The sequence below is a fragment of the Epargyreus clarus genome, unplaced genomic scaffold (genome assembly GCF_041222505.1).
Source record: "Epargyreus clarus isolate Ecla_fem2 unplaced genomic scaffold, WU_Ecla_fem_2.2 ptg000027l, whole genome shotgun sequence".
Lineage (NCBI taxonomy): Eukaryota > Metazoa > Arthropoda > Insecta > Lepidoptera > Hesperiidae > Epargyreus > Epargyreus clarus.
This window is the reverse complement of record NW_027332234.1, coordinates 3,096,781-3,120,313: the sequence shown is the minus strand read 5'-3', so window position 1 is coordinate 3,120,313 and position 23,533 is coordinate 3,096,781. Positions and strand designations below refer to the sequence as shown.

Genomic DNA, 23,533 nt, shown 5'->3' with positions numbered 1-23,533 from the left:
ATCTTTACTTAAATAACGTATCACCATCTTTTAAAAACCATCATAGTTCAAGAAAGGTTTTTTTCAATATTGCATAAACATTATTTTGTTTCGTACCCCTCGATCGTACCACTTAAAACTTCAAACTGTATTGTTTTATTCTTGCCGAGTGATGTAAAAGAATGAGTTATTTGTCTATTCCTTATCCAAGAGGAAACGAGACATCGAAACTAGTGTCATGTCTTTCGCACCACGGTCTTGATTGTGTTCCGTCATACACAGTTGAACAAACTTAAACCCTTATTCATTTTTCGCTTATCTATTGCATAAAACCAAGTGAACTTGTCATATTTTGCTTAAAAAGTTAAATTTCTTGCAAAAAAAATGAATAATTTCAACCGACATAATACAAAATTGCTTACTGTAATATTATAAAAACAATCTTACTTAAACGAGGCCGTGGTACGAAATTTCAATGTATGACTAAAAATTCAATGTATGGTTGTTACTACCATCTCTACCGTGTTCTAAGTGACAGAGATGTGTGTGTTAGTCAATGGCATTCAGAAGACAGCTAATTATATATAGTCCGATTCATAATTAGGTGTCCAAAATGTAAGCAAAGGTGTTTACATTTTGGACCTATCAAGAAAATATTGACACATCAAATGGCAGGTTCTTATTTTTGACAATATTAAATTAATACATCGATAATAAAATAATAATTTAAATAAATTAAAATCAATTCACATTTTCCAATATTTATATTAACTCAATTTCATTTTATACAGTAATAATAATAAAAAACAAGATTTATGAGAGAAAATTAAATTGTGATAATGGTCACACAATCGGCATCCAAAACATTTTTTGTGCCGCCATTTTAAGTTTCGTAGTTGATATTATTCATTTTCGTGATCGTGAATCGAACTCGAATTTTTCTAGTTTTCTTAGCGCGTTTTTTTAATTGTGTGCAGTTATTAAGTTTTTGTTTTATGTTGAATTTTGTGAAATTTTTCGTTTCTTGTTAATTTGTTAAGGTTTGCAATACCTGTAATCGAATTTTGACAATGACATTTCTTTGTTTACATTTTGGACACCTAATTATGAATCAGACTATAGTGTCGTAGATTTGAAACACAGAGATTTTCTTAAGTCCTTGAACAGTTTACTCTTTAACTATAACAAATAAATGTCATTTTGAAGTAATATTTAGGTCTGTTGGTACCTACTAACCACAATATCCAATTCTATCCGATTAAAATAAACCGTGTTACATTAAACCTGATTACTGTTATCGGCTTTTAAATATTTTACGATTCTTGTGTTAAACATTCAGGTAATCTTTTGAGTAAATTAAAATCGTGTTATCGCAAGAAATATAATCTTGAGTTCTTAAATATGCTCGATGTTATTAAAATATAAGGAGAGAATTATTATAACAAATAAAGACACTGCTAAAGCATATATCCTAAATCACTAACTCAATTTATACGAATTTAACGACACTTATGCTAAAATTCGTCAATCTTTTTGGGTTTTAAGTTGTGCCAAAGAATGAGACATCAGAGGAAATAATATAATATATTTAAACATACACTTTAAACTATTACTAGTTTTACTGAGTAGGTTCGGAGGTTACGAGGTAGGTAGGTTTTACAGATAAGATATTTCAAAAAATATAATAATTAACTACTACTTGAGCTCTGCATTCATATGTTCAATTTATTTTATCCGTTTATACCATAAACATTAACTTTAGCAAAGTTAAGCAAAAACGTTTTATAGACATAATAATCAATAGCATAAATATTATTCATTAAAAACAGAAAGGTACGTAATTAGACATTTTTAATTATAAATGTTATTTTATTATGGAATGGTTTCTAGGTAGGTAATGGCGTCGTTTGTTATTGTTTATGATTGTTGTTTATTATCATATCACTTCGCATAATCTTGCATTTGATATCTGTTGCAGGAAGCATTAGATAAGTTATGAAATCATTTACGGAAAAATATTCTATATTTAGGTACAATTTAAATAAAATATCAATAACCAAAGTATCAACGTAACACAAACGAGCAGTGTTTAACTTTGCTTTTTAGTCGAGGCGTCCTAGGTTCGAAACCCAGGCACGAAATTCTGATTTTTCAAAAGTATGAGCGCATCAGAAATTAATTATCAGCCAGGGTAAAAAAAAACGTCGCATGGAAACATTTCTAAGAGTTCTCAAAGGTGTGTGGTGTCTACAGTTCGCACTTGACCAGCGCAGTAAACTATGGCCTAAAGTCCTTCACTCTGAAATAAGACCCAAGTGACCCAAGTGGGACAATAATGGATTGGTAATTTCATGTACATAAAACATGGAGTCAAGTAATTTTACGAAAGAGCCAACTCTTTATTCTGAACCAGAATAATGCAGAAAGTATTTGTTTGCAGTAAATTCCTAAAAAACTAAGGAAGCGAACCTTACTTCCAAAAAATCTGCAAACTGTAGGCAAACTCTACAATATGAGTATTAGTATTTAAGCAAATGATAAACAAATTTCCATTTAAAATCGGTAAACGATTTCACCATTTAGTCGATATCACGGTCGTAAATCAACGAGATTATTAACACGTTCACTGCGGTTCACCCACAATCGGCCCGACGCGGTGCCAAACCAATATGCGCACAGGAAAAATAGGTCTTTCTCGCTAGTGCGAAACCTGTTTCTTGGGTATTTTTACGAATATGACAAAGACAAATATAGTTTTCGATTTGTGACCAACAATGTAGAAATATAGCAATCTAATAATGCGGCAGGCCTTTTTCGACCTCCGCCGCATAGAACATAAAAAAAGTTATCTCAGTGCGGGGGCAGGCCTGTTTTGGTGGATGACCGCTTGCGACCTGTTGCCGCACTGTGCAGATGCGTACGCGTTGAGCCGCCCGTAGTGTTGTGCTAGCTTCGGGAGGAGGACGCGCTCGCGCTACTCGGTTTCCTGCAAGCTTCGTTACAATGGCGCATCGTAAAAAAAAATAGTACTAGAAAATGATAGTGATAACGAAGAAGAATACGGTGGTTCATATTTCGCAATCCCTAAACGAAATAAATACAGAAAAATATTTCAAAAACAAGAAGTTAAGCCATCCACCAGCAGAATTACAATTTTGGAAAATAAAATAATCCGCTCGTCAAATAAACATCGAAGTTTTCTTAGCGATGACAGTGAAAGTGACGAAGAAATTTTGTCGAAAAGAAAAAAAAATGAGTCTCCTGGTTCTAGAAATCATATTTACGTCAGCCCTAGTGGGACAAAACTTCATGTGATAAATCTGTCTCCAACTATACAAAAACGCGTAAGTTTAAAATCAGTACTGTTATTTAATTTGATTTATCTATCAGTAATTATTAAAAGAGTTTGCATCATCTTACTTTTCAGACGATCAGAGATACAGCTTGCATTGTCTTAACAAGCTGGGTATAACTAAGACAGTGATATTTATATATTATGCATATTATATTGTATTATAAACTTAATAAAATTAATGACTCGATATTTTCTTTTCTTTTACTTTCCCATCACTACAAAAATTACACTCTAGTGCGGTATCGGGCCTCATCGACCAGACATTTTCGATTGCTAATCGCTCATTTTCTATTTGGAGGAGCCAGGGGCGGGACTAATGTATAGACAAGTGATTCATGAGGATTTTAAGAGTATAAAAATTGGTAATGTAAAATGCGACTTGACTAAGATAATAGGACTTCAATACCACCCAGAGGTGTCGGGTCGAAAAGGCCTGCCACGCACAATAAGAAAGTCATGTGGATGCATTTTTGGACTGCCGTCGCACTAGCTGAAAGTTACTGTTTTTTTTTACGCAGCCAACGTGTTAAACAGGATTGAGTTTACAGTTTACTTACGTTGATATTGAAATTAGGTTGAGTATTCAGTATTATACTGTCCACTTATTTACTTTAAAACGGGACATCATTGCTATGTAGCCAATGTTTTTCAAAAAATATCGAAAATGTTTGGGTCAATTTATTATTTCAGTGTCATATGAAGTATATCCCTCGTGGTTATGTACTGGAAACACCACTGCCTTTTTTATTCCTAACATAATGTCAGCACCATATAGCGCTGTTGTGTTCCGGTTTGAAGAGAGTAAGGGAGACATACCTATCCAAGGTGTTCCATCAGTGGCCAACGTCTAGTTGATTTCAGATGTCCGTGGGCCGCAGTAGCCCCTTACCATCAAGTGAACTTAATGATCTTTTTGCTACTTCTAACATTATAAATAAAATCTTCTAATATTATAAAAAATCACGGCTGCCCGAAGAAGCTGAAGATGACGCTCTCTATAAGGAGTTAATTTACAAAAAATAAAAAATTTCTAGGCACTTAACCAATTTTTTTTTATTTCTAAAACGGAATTTTTTGCTTCCCGGAGTTGTTCATTCAAAACGGGATGTATGGTCATGTTAAATATTAATAATAATACAGAGGAGGATAAATTCTACGTGGGTTACCGTATTATTTATAAACAGCTGTTTAATATTAGTATCGCTCCGTTGGGCAAACCGTGTTATAATTGTACGAAAGGTGGGATTCACCTTTTGTACTGAAACCGGGAGTTCAATCTTTATTAAATGTGAGAATCTTTTATTTTAAGTTGTTGGTAAAATTTGACATAATGTCGATTTATTTCTGTAAAGAATAATCAAAACCTACTTACAATGAATTATTTAATAAATTGGTTTAAGTAAAATTACAATAGTTTTCTTTTTTAAAAAGATAATTATAATAATTGTTTTTTTTTACATCTTAATACGGTGTTTTTAATGTAAAGTTACACTACACAATAAAAATAGTTTTTTTATTATCATTGAATGGAAAAAGAACGACTAATTAAAGAATAAATAAAAAAAATATTTCTATATTAACGCAATTTATATAATTACATGTACTTGTACACGTATAAATTGCGTAGTCTACTATAAAATTACATTCAGTTATAAAAACATTCAAAGTATAATTACTATTTATGGACAATAGTGCCTCTGAATAGAGGCAGCATACCTACTCTTTAATTACCTGTATTAAAATCCTATACGAAATATTGCGCAATATTTTAACAGGACAAAACATATGACGAAAATTTTCCACATTAAAAAAGAATTAAGGTTACATAATTCAGAATATGAACATTTTCGTTTATTTAATAGAAGCATACAATTGATTTGCGTGTAGAGTCGTGATCGATAAGACGTGTTTGCACAGATTGGCATGCGATATCTACACTGCCAGTAGGCTGGCTATATTTTCACCAAAACGCGAGACGTACTACAGAAAACGCCGGACTTGTAATGGATCGTAAGAAATTGGTTCTAAATGTATAAAGTAGACTTTGATATAAAGGAATAAGGGCAGATTGGCATGCGATACCTACACAACTTGTAGGCTGGCCACGTCTACATACATAAAATTGTGGGAAGTGGTACAAATAATAATAAGCCGAACCAAGTACCTTTTTCAAAGTTGATAAAAAGTCGGATGTACTCATCAAGGGTCTGAAGAAATTGGCATGAATTGGCATTAAAAGTAGAACTAGTAGATTTTGATAGATCAATAATTGCAGATTGGCAATTTATCTTTATATACAGCCTAGTAGGATGGCCGGATTTTCAGCAAAATGCAGGACAAGGGTGAAAAACAACAGGATTTAACAAAATATTAATGCAACTGTCATAAACTATACCAAACACGGGGTAAGAAGAATCCAGCTTTCGTGTAAGACATTCTCCAAATACTACAAATGGGACTATCCCCGCTCTTAAGGAACGTTTGTGTACCCTATTCCCTACCTCTTTATTAAACGGAATAATACAGGCCGTTCTACTAAAATTCTTCAGGTTTCGCAATAGTGAGACTAACTGGTACCCTAGGTAGCTGATTAGAATTTATGAACTAGGCATTGTCTCGGATAACGACAGCCTACAGACAATTATGACAAATATTGTAATTGGAAATTCAAATTGTATCCAAGAATAAACGTAGGTACCTAGTTTATATTATTTCAATTTCTCGTTTCATAAGGTAAAACAACATTAACTGTTATAAAAATTTTGAAATAAATTGTTTAGAGTTATGTAAATCCTTGTCTTTTAAAACTCAAGATAATAGTTTATAGGCTAATAAACGTATAGTTAATAATTAAAGAGAGATTAGTAAGGTCACATAATGAAGTTTAAAAGTCGTTTTTGAATCGACCATAGCAATACACAGTCTCTATAAAAATATGTATCTATTATCGTTCAAGAGATAGAGTTCTATGACAGATGAAGACGGATACACAGCAGATGGTTAGGTTAGGTTAGGTAATAGAGTGCCATTGTTTACCTTTTGGATATGAAATCCTCAAAATGATCAGTAATGTGTAATCTTGTAAATATCGACAGTGCGTTTTTACGTTACCTACATTATAAAATTTTGAAATAAGTTAATAAAATATAAAATATGAAAATGCTGCAAAACTACTATAATATTCATTTATTTTGAACAGTTACGTTAATTTTAAAGGCTTATTCGAATGGTAATGTAAGAAAAAATACAATGTGGTTATATCATAAATCTTGAAATTCACATTTCCTAGACATGTAATTCGGTCTTTTATTATTTTATTCAATTAATAAATAACTAATATTATTTGATTTTAATTCATTTGATTATAATAATTTTATCACAATCATATTTAACGCATTAATTATATCAATATAATAATGTCATCACGTGTTATGTCAAACTTGTTTTTTTTACAAAGATCAAGGTCAGTCTCACTTACAGCGTATAAACGAGCAAATTTAAAAATTACTAAAAAAACTGCAAGTGGCTGCCTATATTGAATTTTATTTCGTAAGTATAAGATTGAATTTTGTTTAAGAGATATGTGTGTATATGATTGATAAATTGGCCGTGTGCTCAAGAAAAGTGCGTCGTTTTTGCGTCGATAAAATGTAGCTGTGATAAATCCTCGGTTGGCAACAACGTGATCGGAACGTAAATATTATGGTAGGTTTATACCTACACTTATAGGCTACTTATAAATTGTTACGACTGTTTATGTTCGCCTTAGGTTTCGTTTTAGAATTTAAAATCATACCTTTTCGATTCTAGAATAATTCTAACGTAAACAAGGTTGTGTTGTAAAAAATATGTTTGACAATAAGGTGTGTTGAATTGCAAAGTATCTAGCAGTGGGACTTCTGTGGTATTGTTTGTCTAGTTAAATGTCACGTTGCTGTGTTTTATTAAATAACAGTACTTAGCAAACGACTATCCCACTTGGTGTTAAGTAGTCATTGCCACTTATGGACATAAAAGCTTCATTGAAATAAAGTTCTACCGTATGCATTGCCACTTCTAAGGATTAAGATGAAATCGTAAGTTTGAGACTGAAGTAGACGTGGCGGTAGTGCCATCAGGCAACGTTTTAGAGTTCTACCACTTTATTTTATTTTCTAAAATATTCTAAAAAGTACTTATAAAGTTACAACACCAGATTTCGTTTGAAGTTGTAACTTATAGTATGTCGAACTTACTTACGTCTTTTTTGGAGTTATAGGTTTAAGAGTTGAACGTTTACGAATAGGTACATCTAAAAGAAAATAATAAAAAACAATGTTAAGTATACTAGTTTCGTTACGCTAATAGTTTCAAGGTAATTCGGTTTAATTTCGCCGCATTATAGCGTTATTTAAAACAGTTAACGTTATTTATTTGAAATTAAAACGACTAATTTCGTTTCCGGTTTCGTCTCGTCTAGTAAATTCGAGTCTGTTTTGCACCCGGCGCGTATTTCTATATTCTTGGAAATAAGGTTACTAGAACGAACTTTATATTTATAATTTTTTCTATTACAATAGTATATAGAGATTTTAGATTTTTTTATAATATAGGGGTGGATCATGCAGTCTACCTAATGGTATGTGGCTACTGTCGCCCATGGACATTTGTAATCAAACGTGGATAAGGTTCCTATCTGAGGTCTGAGGTTCCGGCCACTGATGTGCCGCTACCTCTGAGAACTAAGCTGGATTGCCTCGGAAAAGTATATCTCCCTTACTTACACAGCCCTCAAATCAGAACACAGCAACGTGGTGGTGGGGCCTCTGAAGTCGAATCACAAAAGGGTTCCTTCAAAATGTAAACAACCATCAAATACCACCTTTTATATAAGTTAACCACTCAAATTTCTAGGTTAAGGCGGCTCTACCAATATTGTGATTAATTTATAAATTCTCTGCACTCTTAATTCTTATTATATCTATATTATTATGATAAATTATATTCTCAATTTAGGCGTAGTAAAGCAGATTTTATCTTGAAGTTAAGACTAAGTCAGTATTTATACACTTATCATAGAATTTGTTTCAGGGATAGTAGAGCTTAATAGAATCGGGACCATATCGGGACAGACATAAATTATTTAATGTTCATAAATTACTACATAAATCTTATTTTGCATTGTCAACGTAATAGATTGACTGTGCTATCAGGTTTTGCGAAAGTGCTCTAACATATTATATTAAGTTCATTATTATGTGCAGTGTTTAATGCTTTCAGATTTATGGTTTAAGGATCTTTATATATCTAATTTAGGAGTCTTTAAGCAATGACCACTGAATATCGCGTGGACACATGGTATAGTCCGCGCCAAACTGTTAGTCCGCTCTAAAGTTGCTGCGAGGAGGTGTAGTCATACAATTTACCATGGCGACGCGATTCATTTCTATATTCAGAGCGGACTATCAGTTTTACGCGGACTACCAGTTTTATGCGGACTACTCTGCATAAATAATTCAATTCTTATAATTCTTATAACAGGAAATCTATTTTATTTCCAAAATTTTGAAGCGAAATAAAACGTGACAGAGATAAAAGTATAAATGTCTTTATCATATGTAAAATCACTCTCGATACATATTTTGACAGTTTATCTACTATGATCGAGTGTGTGATATAAAATCAGCTTTAGTTATAATATCAACTAGTGCCTAAACTAAAAACTACGCATTAGTAAGTCGTGCAAGTGTGTGTTGTTCGTAAGATAACAACGTTGATAATGTATGTGTCAAAGAGTAGTTCACACGTGGTATAGAGTGCTCTGTGGCATGTAGGTAGAAACTATGGAGATTGTATTTTTAATGGAAGTAAATGAGTGGTTCTTAACGATAAAAACAAAACAAATCTGATGATTTTTAGGGTTCCGTACTCAAAGGATAAAAACGGAACCCTATTACTAAAACTTCGCTGTCTGTCCGTCTGTCACAGGGCTCTATCTCTGGTACTGTAATAGATAGACTCTGTGATTTTTACAGAGGATGCATAATGGTGGCCGCTATACAACAAATACTAAAAATTGAAAAAAAAAAACTGAATATGAAAAGGGGTCCCCACGCAACAAACTGGTATTTTTCGATATTTTTCGAATTAACCGTTATAGGTAGACAGTTCAAATTTTCACAATGTATGTACTTCAATGGCCGCTATATTAACAAATACTAGAAATTTAAAAGAGGAAAATTTTGGTGGTACGGAACTCTCCGGATACGGGTTCGACTAGTACTTGGCCAATTATTTTTATACGAGTAGCAAACAAGCTTGTAGTATATTTGATGCTAAGTGTTCACAGCCACTCATGAACATGTGACCAACTACACAGCAAGTGCTATCCGAAGGAACACGAAGGATACAAATTGATTGCCATTCCTGAGGAGTAACATGCCCAAATTATGTAAGTCAGCTGGCATTCACAATCTTCCATCTCATACACGCTTTATGCTAGAAATGGCTGTGGCGGTAGAAGCTCCCTAATCGAACCGTACTGCCTCTACCATCTTTCATTTTTTTATTTATTTATTTAACTAGCGCACAGTTTGATTTATAATTTTGAATTGAAAATAATTAGCTAGAATCACACACAGGTTGTAAATTAGTAGAATATTTTGTGATTGTTGAGTTTCGGGAGAATTTTCATAGTAAGATACTTTGTGTCCCGCACATACAATTATTGTAATATAGTTTGAATTCCACGTTTATTTCAGCGAGTGTCTCTGTGAGGCTCACATCAAATAGGGTAAAAACTATCTTACCGATCGCTGTATAATCTATACGTGTTTTGATGTTACTAGCTCGCAAATGTGTGTCATGATTACACTCCACGCGTCAGTGTGCGTGCCCGCCGGCCGAACGTATTTATTTTAGGTGGCTGTTACACTCGGCTCAGTCTTTGCCACTCCGACCTGCTGTTTGTGACAGTGATTGTGATATCAGAAATAAAGTTTAATTAAAAATGTCAGCGTCACCGATTGCGAGGCAGGCGACCGGCAGCCAGGCCATCCCAGCCAGACGGGTCCTCATCACAGACCCAGCGATGATGCCCGATGTTTACTCCAGCACACCTGGAGGCACCATCTACTCCACGACTCCTGGAGGTAAAGACTTATCAATATATAAAAAAATATTTGATTTTTTTTTTACAAAATTTGATCAAGTACGTGTGTACTACAGTAAACACATGGTACATAAATACCTTGAACAGCTAAAAATGTAAGCACAAACGGGGCCAGGGATACCGAGTATAAAAGCTTTCAATTCTATGGCTCTACGTATTAAAGACACGTTTTCGAGCGGAAACTCTATCTTCAGGGCGCTTACGTAATACCACGTGGTGTCGTATTATGATTAGTTGGCGAATTATGCGAACAACAACAAAGGTATCCGTGGGAAAGAAAGGCACCTGAATATTGCAACTTGACAAGAATAATAAACTAGCAACCTGTTGTAAAGTTAGTCTAAGTACTTAGTCGTTTAGACAGTGTTACTCAAATTATCAAGTGACTTGATAAGTAAATTATTTTTTATTACGTTTTATTCAGACAGGGGACATAATTATAAAAAGAGTTATTCATTTTTTAATGTACCTGGTTGAATAATATTAGATTATTGTAAAAGTGAAATTATTAATTATTATAATCGAATAATTAATAATTTCACTTTTACAATTACAATGACAAGATAAATTGAAACCATATTGACATAACATTATTATACGTACACTTACTGGTATTACATTCACATTTATTAATACGCACTTAGTATATACTTATTAGGTACGTGAAGCGTATATTTACGATAGCGATTTAAAGATTTACCTATTATGACCACCGGTTTGTGAGGTGTTTACTATGTTTAAAATAATATTACCTACTCACATTTACATAAAATAATATTGGGTAATATCACAGAGGTGCGGTAGAATTAATTACATGAAAATTACATGAAACAAGGAATCTATTATTATTGGGTGGGGCTATCCATGTGTGAGATTATAGGAGGAGGGGGGGAAGGGTTGTTTGGGGGTTCCGAACCCCTAACTCATTAGCATAGACAAGGAAACTTTATTCAAATAGACGGACCTCTTTGTTGCTGATAAATTACGAAGCCATGCTTTGCTACCATTTTGGACCTCTTCAGAAAGCAACAGTTCACTAATAGCTATAAAGCTACTCCTGTCTTCCTCTGACCTATTATATTTAGTACCAAATGACCAGATACTTTTCAATGTCAGGTCATTCGTACTCCACCCTCCGCGCTCTATCACCAACAAACTCAACTAAACATTAAGATTTATTGACATAGGCTGATAGGCTTCACAAACAGAACACATAGAATATTGGAATCTCCTTGCAAGGTTCAGTAACCTCCTGTTGTATCCAGTTGAAACTGGTACAATTATGTCCACTATTGTGGACAAGTAGTATTATAGTAGCGTAAAATTAGACGCGCCATCGACCTGCGTGTGGGCTGCAGTAATCATAAGGCCTTGGCGTGCGCGTACGCACACAAAACACGTAAAATAGGTAATGGTTTAATATTTACATTTCTATGTGTACAATATTATTATGTCAAGTCATTTCGTACATAGTATGTTGATGGGGCAAAATTTAGTGCTTTGGTGAGTGGTGAATAAGTATATGAAACTTTTTTACTTTAATATTTTATTGCAGTATTCTTATTTAGTAGTATAGTATTGATGCTACTAATGTTAAATGTACAAAATGTAATTAACATGAGGTATTTCAATAAAAAAATGTTATGAAAGATATTTTCTCTCTTGAGCCTTTTTTATAGTCATCCTACGGTGGTAAGGTTGCCATTAGATGCGAGTGTATTAAGCTACATAATATAAGGTAGGTAGAAACGTATCTATGATTAAATTTTGTATGGGATTTATCCTGTGTGGTTTTTGTGGCTGTTGTCTATGGGCTATGGGCTATGGTCCATGTGGTGTTAAGTGCCCACTCACTTAACACCACATGGACTATAGTCCACGTGTGTTCGATACCATTTGCCCGTTTTCTATTATCACCAATGAATTTCTAACGACACTAAAATAGAAGCAAGTAATAATTACTTAACTATGTAATACACACCTTATCTCAGTTGGAACATATCAAACGATATATCCTCTGATTAAATCCTGAATTTTAATAATCCCATATGATTTTTAGTAGGTATAGGTCGATTATATTGTTTAATAACTTCTTCTCCATAACGAAACACTTTGTGAAGTGGTGGTAGTTGTATTGACATTCAAAAGTGCTCTGTAAAGAACCTATTTTGAATTAAAAAAAAATGATTTGATTTGATAATGTCATGTAAATTTTGAATATATTTATATCAAATAGGAAGTCATTATTATTCGCATTCATTTACATTTTTGTATAGAAATTATGTAAATGTAAAGTCATATGACTGGATTATTAATTTCAGTTTATTATTATTTCGATTTAGAATGATTTGATTAGTGGCATTGGCTACTGTTTTTCGACCAAATATAAGGGAGGTTAATACACGAGTAACAGTTCGTGCCGAAGATTGTCAACGACGGTCCCTGGCGACATAAAACAATTTGGTCGAGGTGATAGAACCCTCTGTGGTTCGACTCCGGCGGCACCACTACCACACCTATTTCTACCTAATTACAACAGTCTTAAGCGATGCTGTGTTGTGGTTTGAAGGGAGTGGTAAGGGAGACATACTTTTCCGAGCCGGTACAGCTTAGTCCTCAGGGGTAGCGGCGCATTTTTGGCTTACGTCAGGTAGGAATAACGAATCTCATCTGGGATTCATAACAGACAGGCGACAGTAACCACTTACCATTAGGTGTTCTGCTACTCCTATGTAAAAAGTATATATATTCGTTCCACCTGAAGGCAACCCCAGACGCGTTTCCATTTGCAGCTGGAATCCATACTCTTCCACCAAAATGCAAGAACTACTTCACACTAGAAATAAGTGTGGCAAGGTTATATACCTCTACCGTCAAACCATTCAACAACGTTCCAATATCCCGAAAATGTTTCAAAAATTCCAAATCTAGTCGCCTCAGTAGCTTCAAAACAACTTAATATGAAAATAGAGTCACGACATCAGCTTAGCTTCGCCTGCTTATTATTCAGGGTCAAAGTCACTCGATAAAAATGGAAATCACACTAGAAATGCGAGATAACAAACACTATTTCACTCATAACTGGTTTATTGGTACGTGGTTTGTAGTGGTAGAAATAAAATGACGTGTTTAATAAGGATTCTACCCTTCGTGTCTCGTGGTACGATTTCCAAGTCACTAGTTACACACTATTGTTTTTAGGCAGGTAGGAGTGGCGATTCCTACCTCTGGCTAAAACAATAGTGTTAAACTCGGCTATGATCTGGATTGAAGCGTGGTAAGGGAGGTGTTCCTATTTAGTCTTCTGGGTAATTTTTGATTTTTTCTTCGGTTTAGCAATAGCGCAGCGTATTTAATTTTGTTGCCAGCTTCATTTACTCTATACTAATACTATCAGGGGTTTATTATAGTACTTAGTAGGTATACATAAATCCTTACATAGGTGGGGCAGTGGTCATTTATTACGCAGTGGATTGCTCATTGTCTACTTGTATAATATAAGAAATATTTTGTATATAAAAGGAGTTATCTATTAATAAATTAAATAGTTTAAGTTTAATCAAGGTCGTCAGACATAAACAAACAAATACATTAACATTTATTTAGTTATCTACGAAAATTGTGTCGACGACCTGTTTGGCGCAGCGGTCACGTATCGGTCATGTAGTTAGACGGATCCGGGATCGATTCCTGATCAAGAAGAGATATTTATTTTATAATTTTGTATCGGGTGTTTGTGTACTCATTTTTGTGTGTGCCGGGTACTTATTGAACTGATAAAAGAGGCACACTTACATGAAGCGTTCCACTGTAGTCCTCAGGGGATACTATAGGAGTAGTAGACGAGCATGCAGTCCACCTGATGGTAAGTGCCTACTGCCGCCCATGAACATCTGTAATCAACCCCAGATAGGATTAGATATTACTACCTGAGGTCGGCCACAGATGCACCGCTACCCCTGAGGACTAAGCTGGAATGCCTCGGAAAAGTATGTCTTCCTTATCAAACCCTTCAAAACGGAACACAGCAGCGCCTAACACTGCTGTTATAGGTTGCTGTTAATAGGTGTCGTGGTGGTGCCGCCGGTGTCGAACCACAAATGGTTCTACCACCTTCAAATTGTGTATCTGTGGTCTAGATGATCGAAGGTCTGGATTGGTTTTAGATGTTCATGGGCAGTAACTGCCATTTATTATCAGGTGGAATGCATGCTCGTTCGTTACTTCTACAATATAAAAACCCACAACATAGGAAATTCTAAGTATTAGAGTAGAAAGCGTTATTTATTTCTGTTTATACATGCTTCATCAGTTAATTTAGTATTTAAATAAATAAAAGAACTGTAATACATTCAATGATCCCTTTCCTGTCGTAGATATGTCAGTAGACGAGTGTGGGTGCTATTTCTGGATGTTGACTCATGAACACTAATTTGTCAGAAAGATCTACGTTGCGTCAAGTTCTAAATATTTGACACGCCTGTCTAAACATCAAACATCACGTATTTAAGATCATATTGCTATAGTAAGTGTATCTCTTTTAAATATTTAACCAAAACTCTGAGGTAAAGTTTTTACCGTAATGTAATGTATTAATAAGTCTTAAATTTTTAGTAATTTGGTTTTCAATGTGACTATTTGTACAGGTACTGGACTAATAAATTATATTTATTCGTACAGTTATTCAATTTTTTTTTTAAATATATTTATTCGTACATTTATTCAATTTTTTTTTTCTTTGAACAATGGGACAAATTCAATTTTTTTTTTTAAATATATTTATGCGTAGGTACATTTATTCAATTGGTTAGGTTAGGTTAGGTAAGGTTAGGTTTTTTTTTTTTTTGTTTTTCTTTTTTTTTTTTTTTAAATATATTTATTCATACATTTATTCAATTGGTTAGGTTAGGTTAGGTTTTTTTTTGTTTTTGTTTTTTTTTTTTAAATATATTTATTCGTACATTTATTCAATTGGTTAGGTTAGGTTAGGTTAGGTTTTTTTTTTTTTTTAAGTTATTAAAAAAAAAACATTTCAAAAAAAATTTTTTGTACTTTTTTTGAGATTTCTCAAAATCTACCGGTTCAAATCGGATAATAATAAATTGTTTGTCCAGTACCCGTATTAATAATTATAAATTATTCGTACGGTAACCGTATTAATAGACTCAGCCTTTGGTTTTACTTTTTTGCCGTAACAGAATTGTTTTATATACTGATATTTTAAATATACTAAATTAACTGTCCTATTGTTTAATATGGGTCTTTTGTCACAAGTGGGGGAGTTCTGAAGAATAATCCATCACCATCAACAACTTTAATGTGGATTGTTGAGATTTTTACTAAATAAATAACAATTCTAAATTCTGTAAGTATTGATTCTTGATTATTAGTAAAGTTGTGTTAATAATTATAATTAAGGGATTGAGCTCGTATTTTAAAAGTAAAACTAATTAAATTCAACCCTTTTCAAAGTATGTACTTTACACATGCAATTATTTTAAGTGCACCTTTGAATCGCAGTGAAGGGGAGATATAAATTGCATTACTTTTATTTCGGCGGAAGAAAGTATAGGGGAATAGGGACCCTTTCTTAGAGTCCCACTTATTCTGTGTAATGTGTTCTGTTGGTCCTGGACCTACGTATATCCCTCAATGAAGTTAAGGCTCCATCAAATATTTCTCCACTATACAATTTATTCCTATAGTCACAATTACAACCATTCCATTCCTTCTAAGGTCCATCGGTGGACATAGACCTCACTAATTGCTGCCACTCCAACCGTACCCGTGCCCATTGAATCCAGTGATTTCCCGGCGTCTTCTTTAGGTCAGTCGACCTATTCAGGGAGCGACCTTTGCTCCTTTTGCCTCCTTACTACTACTACTATAACAATATTATTAGCACCACTGTCATCTGGAGGTCTATTCTATGTCATCGAAACTACCATACTAATGCGCTTATGAGCGATAGTTCGGCTTGTATATAAAGTGACTTAAATTACATTAAAGAGTTATAGACAGATTTTGTAAGAACACTACAACACCGACGAGAAATAAAGTGCAGTATTCTTTTGAACTTTACTACTTAGTAACCAATTACCCACTAGGGACAGAACAAAAGACATTTGGGGGAGTTAAGAAGCTATAATTTGCACACTTTACATAAGTGATACTATACGTAAAGTGTGGCTCTGTAAAGTGTGCTAAAGTGAATATCATTTTAATATACTTATCATCTTCACTCATGGTTGTTTCTGTAATAATGCCGGCATTTTAAGTATCCATAAATATGGATAACATATCGACTATTATCATTTATTTCTGCATGATGTAACAGCGTGAAGTATAATTTAGATTATTCGTAAACATAAGTAAATAAATCACCAAACTTTCGGCGTTAGATCTGTCAAATAGATCTTATATCCAGGTCAGTCGCAATTGGACAGCGAGATGGACTATGGCCTTGACCTTACTATGAGATCTATGTCCGGTTATGAGACTATAAGGATATGGCGTTCATTTATTTTATTAGAATATACTACTTTTGCATAAGCATTAAGCAGAGTTTGCTCCATCCAGGATCGCCAGAGATGGGAGAGATTCGTGCTTCACATTCATACGTACAGTCAATTTCAAAAGTAGAGGAACAGATTAAGGTTTTAAAAATACCTATATATCCAGCTTTCTTAAGAAGCTAAACACAACTAGTACCATAATCAGATGAGCGTCGTGAAGTATGAACGTTTGGGTGTATAAGTGTTTTTGGAATTTTGAGCTGCTCATCTACTAATGAAGCTGGCTGTACTTAAAAGTGTTAATACAATGACGTAACAAGAAATATCCAATGAAACATTGGATTTCGAGTAATTACCGTAAATTTAGCTAGATGCAAGTAATATAAATGTCGGTTTGGAAAATACCCGAAAAAAAAGGTGGCAAAATTCTTGATTAAAATCCATTTTGTCAAGAGCATGGTATTAGCACTTATGTCATTATATATGGTATGTTAATAGGTGTACTTAGCTGTTAAATAGGGGCTTTTATAGCGTCAATTTGTTCCAACGCCAGGCAATTATCCACTTGGAGTTGCAACAAAAGATTTGAAGAACTGCAGGGGAGCTGAAGGCTGTTGTGCAATGCTGCTTAAGATTGCAGTTCTTTTCTCTGCACTTTTTAACGTGGACTTTAACAGTACAAAACACATTTAACTGTATTTAAATATTATTTGTATTGTTAATTTTTTTTTGGAATTCTTGTCATGATAGCGTCATTTTTGCACGAATAGGAAATATATATTTTTTATCATTACAGGTTGATCCTAGAAATTTGATCGATTTGATGGGGATTTCACAATAATGATATAAAAACTTATTGGGAGTAACATAGGATACTTTTTACATGGAAAATAAATAGGGTTCCGTGTTAATATCTGAATGAAAACTTTAATTTTATGAAAATTTTTGTTCATTTTCCAAAAAATCAACGCGTAAAGGAAATTAAGGTCATTTAATTTTTTGTAATGATTATTTCCGTAGAGTTGTACTAACTAGCCCAGTTATAAAACTTGTGGTATTAAATAGGTAGTTTTAATACTGTGACCCTGTATTCAGTTGTTGAGATTAAGTACTTGTAGGGTTGCCAACTATTTGCTATTATATAAAACGCTGGAGATTTTGTTAAAAATAATGATGTTCTTGATAATGCTTGAATTTATTAGTTGAAGTTGGTTATCAATATTTAAACTATGGTGTCTCTTAAAATAAGTTATTTGTGATATATTTGTTGTATATTTGTGGTTTTAATTTTAATCCGTTTAATTAAATTATTTTGAAAAAAGTCACAACAGTATAAGTACAAAAACATTAGTGTTCATTTATTATTTATTTTCTTGCTTAATTTGTTTATTTTGTATAAATAATAAGCTTTTCTATCACCACTTTTGAACCTCATTTTTATCGTAATTAAGTATTATTATAATTTTGTTAACTTTATGGAGCTCTTTATTTACAGTCATTGTACAATAATTTAAAAACAAAAAAAAAAACTATATTTTAAATAATATAGAAAAGTGTTTAATAATCGTACCACCTAATGTGTGGTCACCTATCAACCCTGTTCCTAAGCCTCTATTAGTACGTAAATATTAACGACACAACGGCTTATGTAAAATACCATTAATTTAAATTACTACTTCAACTGCGTAACACGAACGTAATGATAAATAAACCCAGTTTCCGTCGCTGCTCTCATCAATTTTATCGAGCTCTATAAATATTCAATAACTCTACAATTTTGTGACTCTACAATTGTTATTCGGTACGGCGTGTTTTTCGTTTTGTTATCAATCACGAGTTCTTGGAGAGCATCCAAGAGAATTTATTTATTTTTGCAATTTATACAATATGTTTCTTCTATTAATATAAATATTGTGATTTTATTAGAGGTCATCTTGGAATACGAGAGTTTAATATTATGGTAGTTTCAATGTCAATTTGTTCAGGGTCTCCTAAAGTAGCTAATTACTAAAACATTGATGATATACTAGGGTATCCTAGAATAGGACATTCCTATTTCTGATAAATGGCGCGTTGCTATGAATGAATACTAAGTTGTATTTCTCCTAGTCCTACATCGCTATTAAAAAGCAGTATGCGAAGATGTTACTGAAAAATTTATAGAAATGTCTTATAATATCTACTTGAAATTCATTAATTTATTTGATAACTAGAGGACCCGGCAAACGTTGTGTTGCCATATAAATAAAAAAATGTTAAGGGTGAACAACTCTTATTATTAGGGATATAAAAAATAGATAGTAGCCGATTATCAGATCTACTGAATATGCATGTAAAATATGGTGAAAATCGGTAAAGCCGTTTCGGAGGTGTAGGGTTACTAACATTGTGACACAAGAATTTTAAATACAAGATAACATGGTTATAATAAGGCGTTAGTAGGTATGTATAATTTTTCATCATCTGTTCAACCCTCTAGAGCTTGATTTGTCCAATATCCTTTAAAGATAATCATTTAAATTATATTTTGACCTACTTCACTGCAATACTTGATGTGTCTGGAACTATCAGTTTTGTTTTATTAGGAACATCTTACACTCTGTTTATAATTATCATTCAGAATATATAACAACATTCTACATTATCAAAAACAAGTGCTATAAATACAAAAAGTTATAAAACTCGTTTTATTTCATACGAGTATCTGTATTGAAATCTACGTCAACGATTTTTTATTTCACGTGCAAAGTTGTTATTGGATTAACTGCTGGCAGACATATGACGTCGAAATTTATTATTCCGGTATAATGGGTTTACGTGATGCGTGATAATATGAGTAGGCACCTATTGTGAGCGAAATGTGTTTAAAATTTTATCGTGCTTCGTAATAGAGTACAATATTATACGTTTTAATATTACTTCATGATTGTACCACCTATACTTTATGACTTACTCGTGGGACCACCAGACCTCACTTTTGAGAAATTTAATTTAAACTCATATAAGTTCAAAAAAATCAGAAGTTTAATCGTAAGTTGTATCGATATTTAACTTACTTTTTCGGAATACAACTATTTTAATATGGGTTTAATATGAATGGGTATAATGAGCATAAAGCATCGGGCATAAGCATGTCTTTTACACCTGGTTATTTAAAAAAATATGTAGTTTCGTTTAGTTCACGCCAAACTGCTAGTCCGCTCTGAAGATGTTGCGAGCAGGTATAGCAAATTGTATGCTGCAGGCGAGCAGAATACAATTTGCTGACGACGCGTTTTTTATATTCAGAGAGGACTAGCAGTTTTACGCGAACTATAATATTGAAGTTATTTCTAATTATCTAACTCCTTTATCTTTCCAGGTACCCGGATAGTATACGAGAGGTCATTCATGATGTCTCTGAGGGAGTCACCGATCTCAAGAACGCCACCGAAGTGCGCATTACCAGCTGCCCTTCTAAAGAACCCTGGTTCCGTACCAGCGCAGCTGCAGACCACACCAGAGGCCAAGCCCCGCTCGAATTCCATCTCCTTTGACGAGTCACAGGAGACCTTCAGTATGGATCTCTAGATTTTAGACTAAGATTTCATGGAAATGGGTGCTCGCGTGTTAACACGGATAAAGTGAAAAGGGTTATAAAATACCAGAGTAATTACACCATCGTCGCTTACTTGCGTGTGGCGGAAAATTAACCCCTAAAAAAATTTATGTGCTGTTTCATCTGGTCTAGATCTACATTTTTTTGTCTTTAAGGAAAGGAGCTACGATTTGTGTCTATCATGTGTGGAATGTGCCGTAGAGGGTAGAGGGAGCCAAGAAATGTTAAGCTTATGTTTTTTTCGAATCCGATAATCAGCTGTCTTTTTCATTATTTAATATTTAGCGGAGCAGTTTTAAGTGACGCAATTTATGAGCTTAGTTACTTTTCGTAGATAATTCTGATCACTTTTTGTCCAAATGACCACGTAGCACATTTTCTACTGATATTAGGTCATAGAATATTATTTTCAATATTTTAAGTGATGATTTTACAGTATATATTGCTGTGTAGTCATTTTTATTTAGATATTTAGTTTATGGAAACAATTCTTAAAAAATCTGTTTTTCTTTTTATTCATTAGAGTAAATAGACGCAATGATATTAAATTTGTTACTACTGTTTAAAAATCTTTAGTTGATTATGAATAAAATGTGTTTCTGCTTTTTAATTATGCGTGACTGAAAAGTTTCCTTGCGTTACAAACGCAAACCTTAGCCACATCGTAAATCTTAAAAAAATACAAAACAAAATGTAAAATACCAAAAATACCAATCTAATTATTAATGGAATGGCCGATATAAGTCTGTGAAAGTACAAGTTAGAAGAATGTATGCGTGACCACATTATTTTGACTTTTAAAAATGCTTTTACCTAGATACAAATTGAGAAGAAAATATGGTTAATTTACTTTTAAACTTTGTTTCGAATAAGACATATTTTTATGTTAAATAAAAATTTGTCCATGAAATTTATGTTAACTCTGTTTTTGATCTTTCTAATTAAATTGGAATTCTGTTTAATCGGGCAACACATTTTCATATAAAATTTACCATTGACATTTAAGACAAAAGTTTATTTTTTTAATGAGTATGTCAAAGTAATATGGTTGCTGTTGTTATTATTTTTAAAAAGTGGCCAAGGATTTGTATTCTTGTAAATATTTAGATTTAGTTCGCGTCAAACGCACGTATTTAGGTTGACAAGTATTTTTTCTTAAGCAAGTGCCATGATATAGAAGTTAATTTATATTGAATAATTTACTTCTGAGGTTGGTGTTGCGATATTGAAATCTCATTATTTTGAGATAATAATATAATATAATAATAATTATTGGTGTTATTTTAGTCGTAGTTACGGTGCGTTTATATATAAAGTCGAAGTTTGGTGTAAAAAAGCGTTGATGTATTTGATCTTCATATTTTTATCGTTTGATACTAAAATTAGGTAATCATCACGCTGGATGCGTCAAAACGGCTGTATTATAAACGCACTTATAGATATTACTGGTCACAGTTTATATTATTAAGGTCGATTAGTATCTAAAAGAACTTTAAATGCGATCCGTTATGTATTAAGGGGAACACATATTTTTTTTAATATTCGAGTCCTCAGGCAGACCAGAAACTGTGTAGGTAAGCCTAATCTGTAACGCAATACGTATTTTCCTCCGAAGTTTCAAACATTGTCTATTCTACAACACTTACGGATGTCAAACAATAAATTAGTAGCTAATATGTACGCACATTGGTCGTCCAATTGCCTTTAAAACATTTTATTTTTAGTATATAACAGATCGCACTTAAAGCTCTTACTATGTATTCGCAAAAGGTTATTGTACTCGAGGTGAGAAATAAATGATATTAGCTCACGCGTTGCCCTAAGGATATAATAAATGTCAACTGACGTGACCCCAGACTGTAATTAGGATAACATATGAGTGGGTCGGTTTTGAGGTCATATGTGTTACACCCGGAGGATTTCGTTTCATGTGTACGTTGAGCATTTTAACATTTCTGCCATTTTATTGTGACTTATTTTTGTTTTGACCGAAAACATGACGACGATTGTAATTTGAAATGAAAATTAAATACCAAAACAAAAAATTCCAATGAAAGAAACTACTAAAGAAAGAATTAGCGACGTAATTTTTTAATTAATTTTACATATTATCGGTATCAAATATTTGTTTTTTGGGCAACGCCATTGTGTATAATGTTTAGACTGTAATCGGCAAAGATATTTTTAAACTTGAATGGCTCAGTCATTCATTTCGTTGTTCCAAAGCATTTATCTAATCATACTTAATGGTGAAAGTCTCTCTTTAAGGCTAGTATGTAATCTGATTGTTATAACAATAACAAACGCACAATTAAAATTATGATGATGTAGGTGCAAAAATCTTAAGTCCGCTCCACAGTCTCGCGAGAACGCGGGAAAAGCACGAGAAACAAGAATGTGGAGCTAATAAGAATCGGGTTTTTCACGCTCTCGCAAGATTCTCGCCAGAATGTGGATCGGGCTTTACAAAAAATCCACAAAGTTTCAAACTATTCATTGTCACATTGACGCGCGTGTAATTACCGTAAATTATGCTAGATGGCGGTAGTGTCAATGACTGATTGAAAGGGAATTGTGGCAGAAAGCAAAATTAAAATTAATGTTTCTTGAGTGCGTGATATTTGCACTTATATCATTGTAATTTTGAAAGTGCAGAATATAGCTTGCGAAGTACAAAATATACTGCCTGTGACAAACTTAGTCGCTTTCTTTGTGTACTTATGCGACTGAAATGTTAGTTTCTTTTTAGGCTAATTTCAAAAACATTTTTTTGAAAATAAAATTTCAATGTAATGTTGACTGTCTGAATTTTAATAATTAATATTATGTAACCTATTTTGATATCATGTACAACTTCGACTGCCAATAATTGAAAATAAAATATTAAAGAAAAATATGTGTTTTCATATAAATACTGAAATTTGTCCACAGCACAG

At 33.1% G+C, this 23,533-nt stretch overlaps 1 protein-coding gene across 1 annotated transcript; it reads left to right on the top strand.

The window, feature by feature from the left end:
- Window positions 1-10,242: 10,242 nt before the first annotated feature.
- Window positions 10,243-23,491, top strand: Thor (eukaryotic translation initiation factor 4E binding protein thor). The gene is made up of 2 exons (XM_073088605.1): window positions 10,243-10,464; window positions 20,361-23,491. The coding sequence occupies exons 1-2, from the start codon at window positions 10,323-10,325 to the stop codon at window positions 20,567-20,569; spliced, it is 351 nt and encodes a 116-aa protein (XP_072944706.1). The 5' UTR covers window positions 10,243-10,322; the 3' UTR covers window positions 20,570-23,491.
- The last annotated feature ends 42 nt before the right edge of the window (window positions 23,492-23,533 follow it).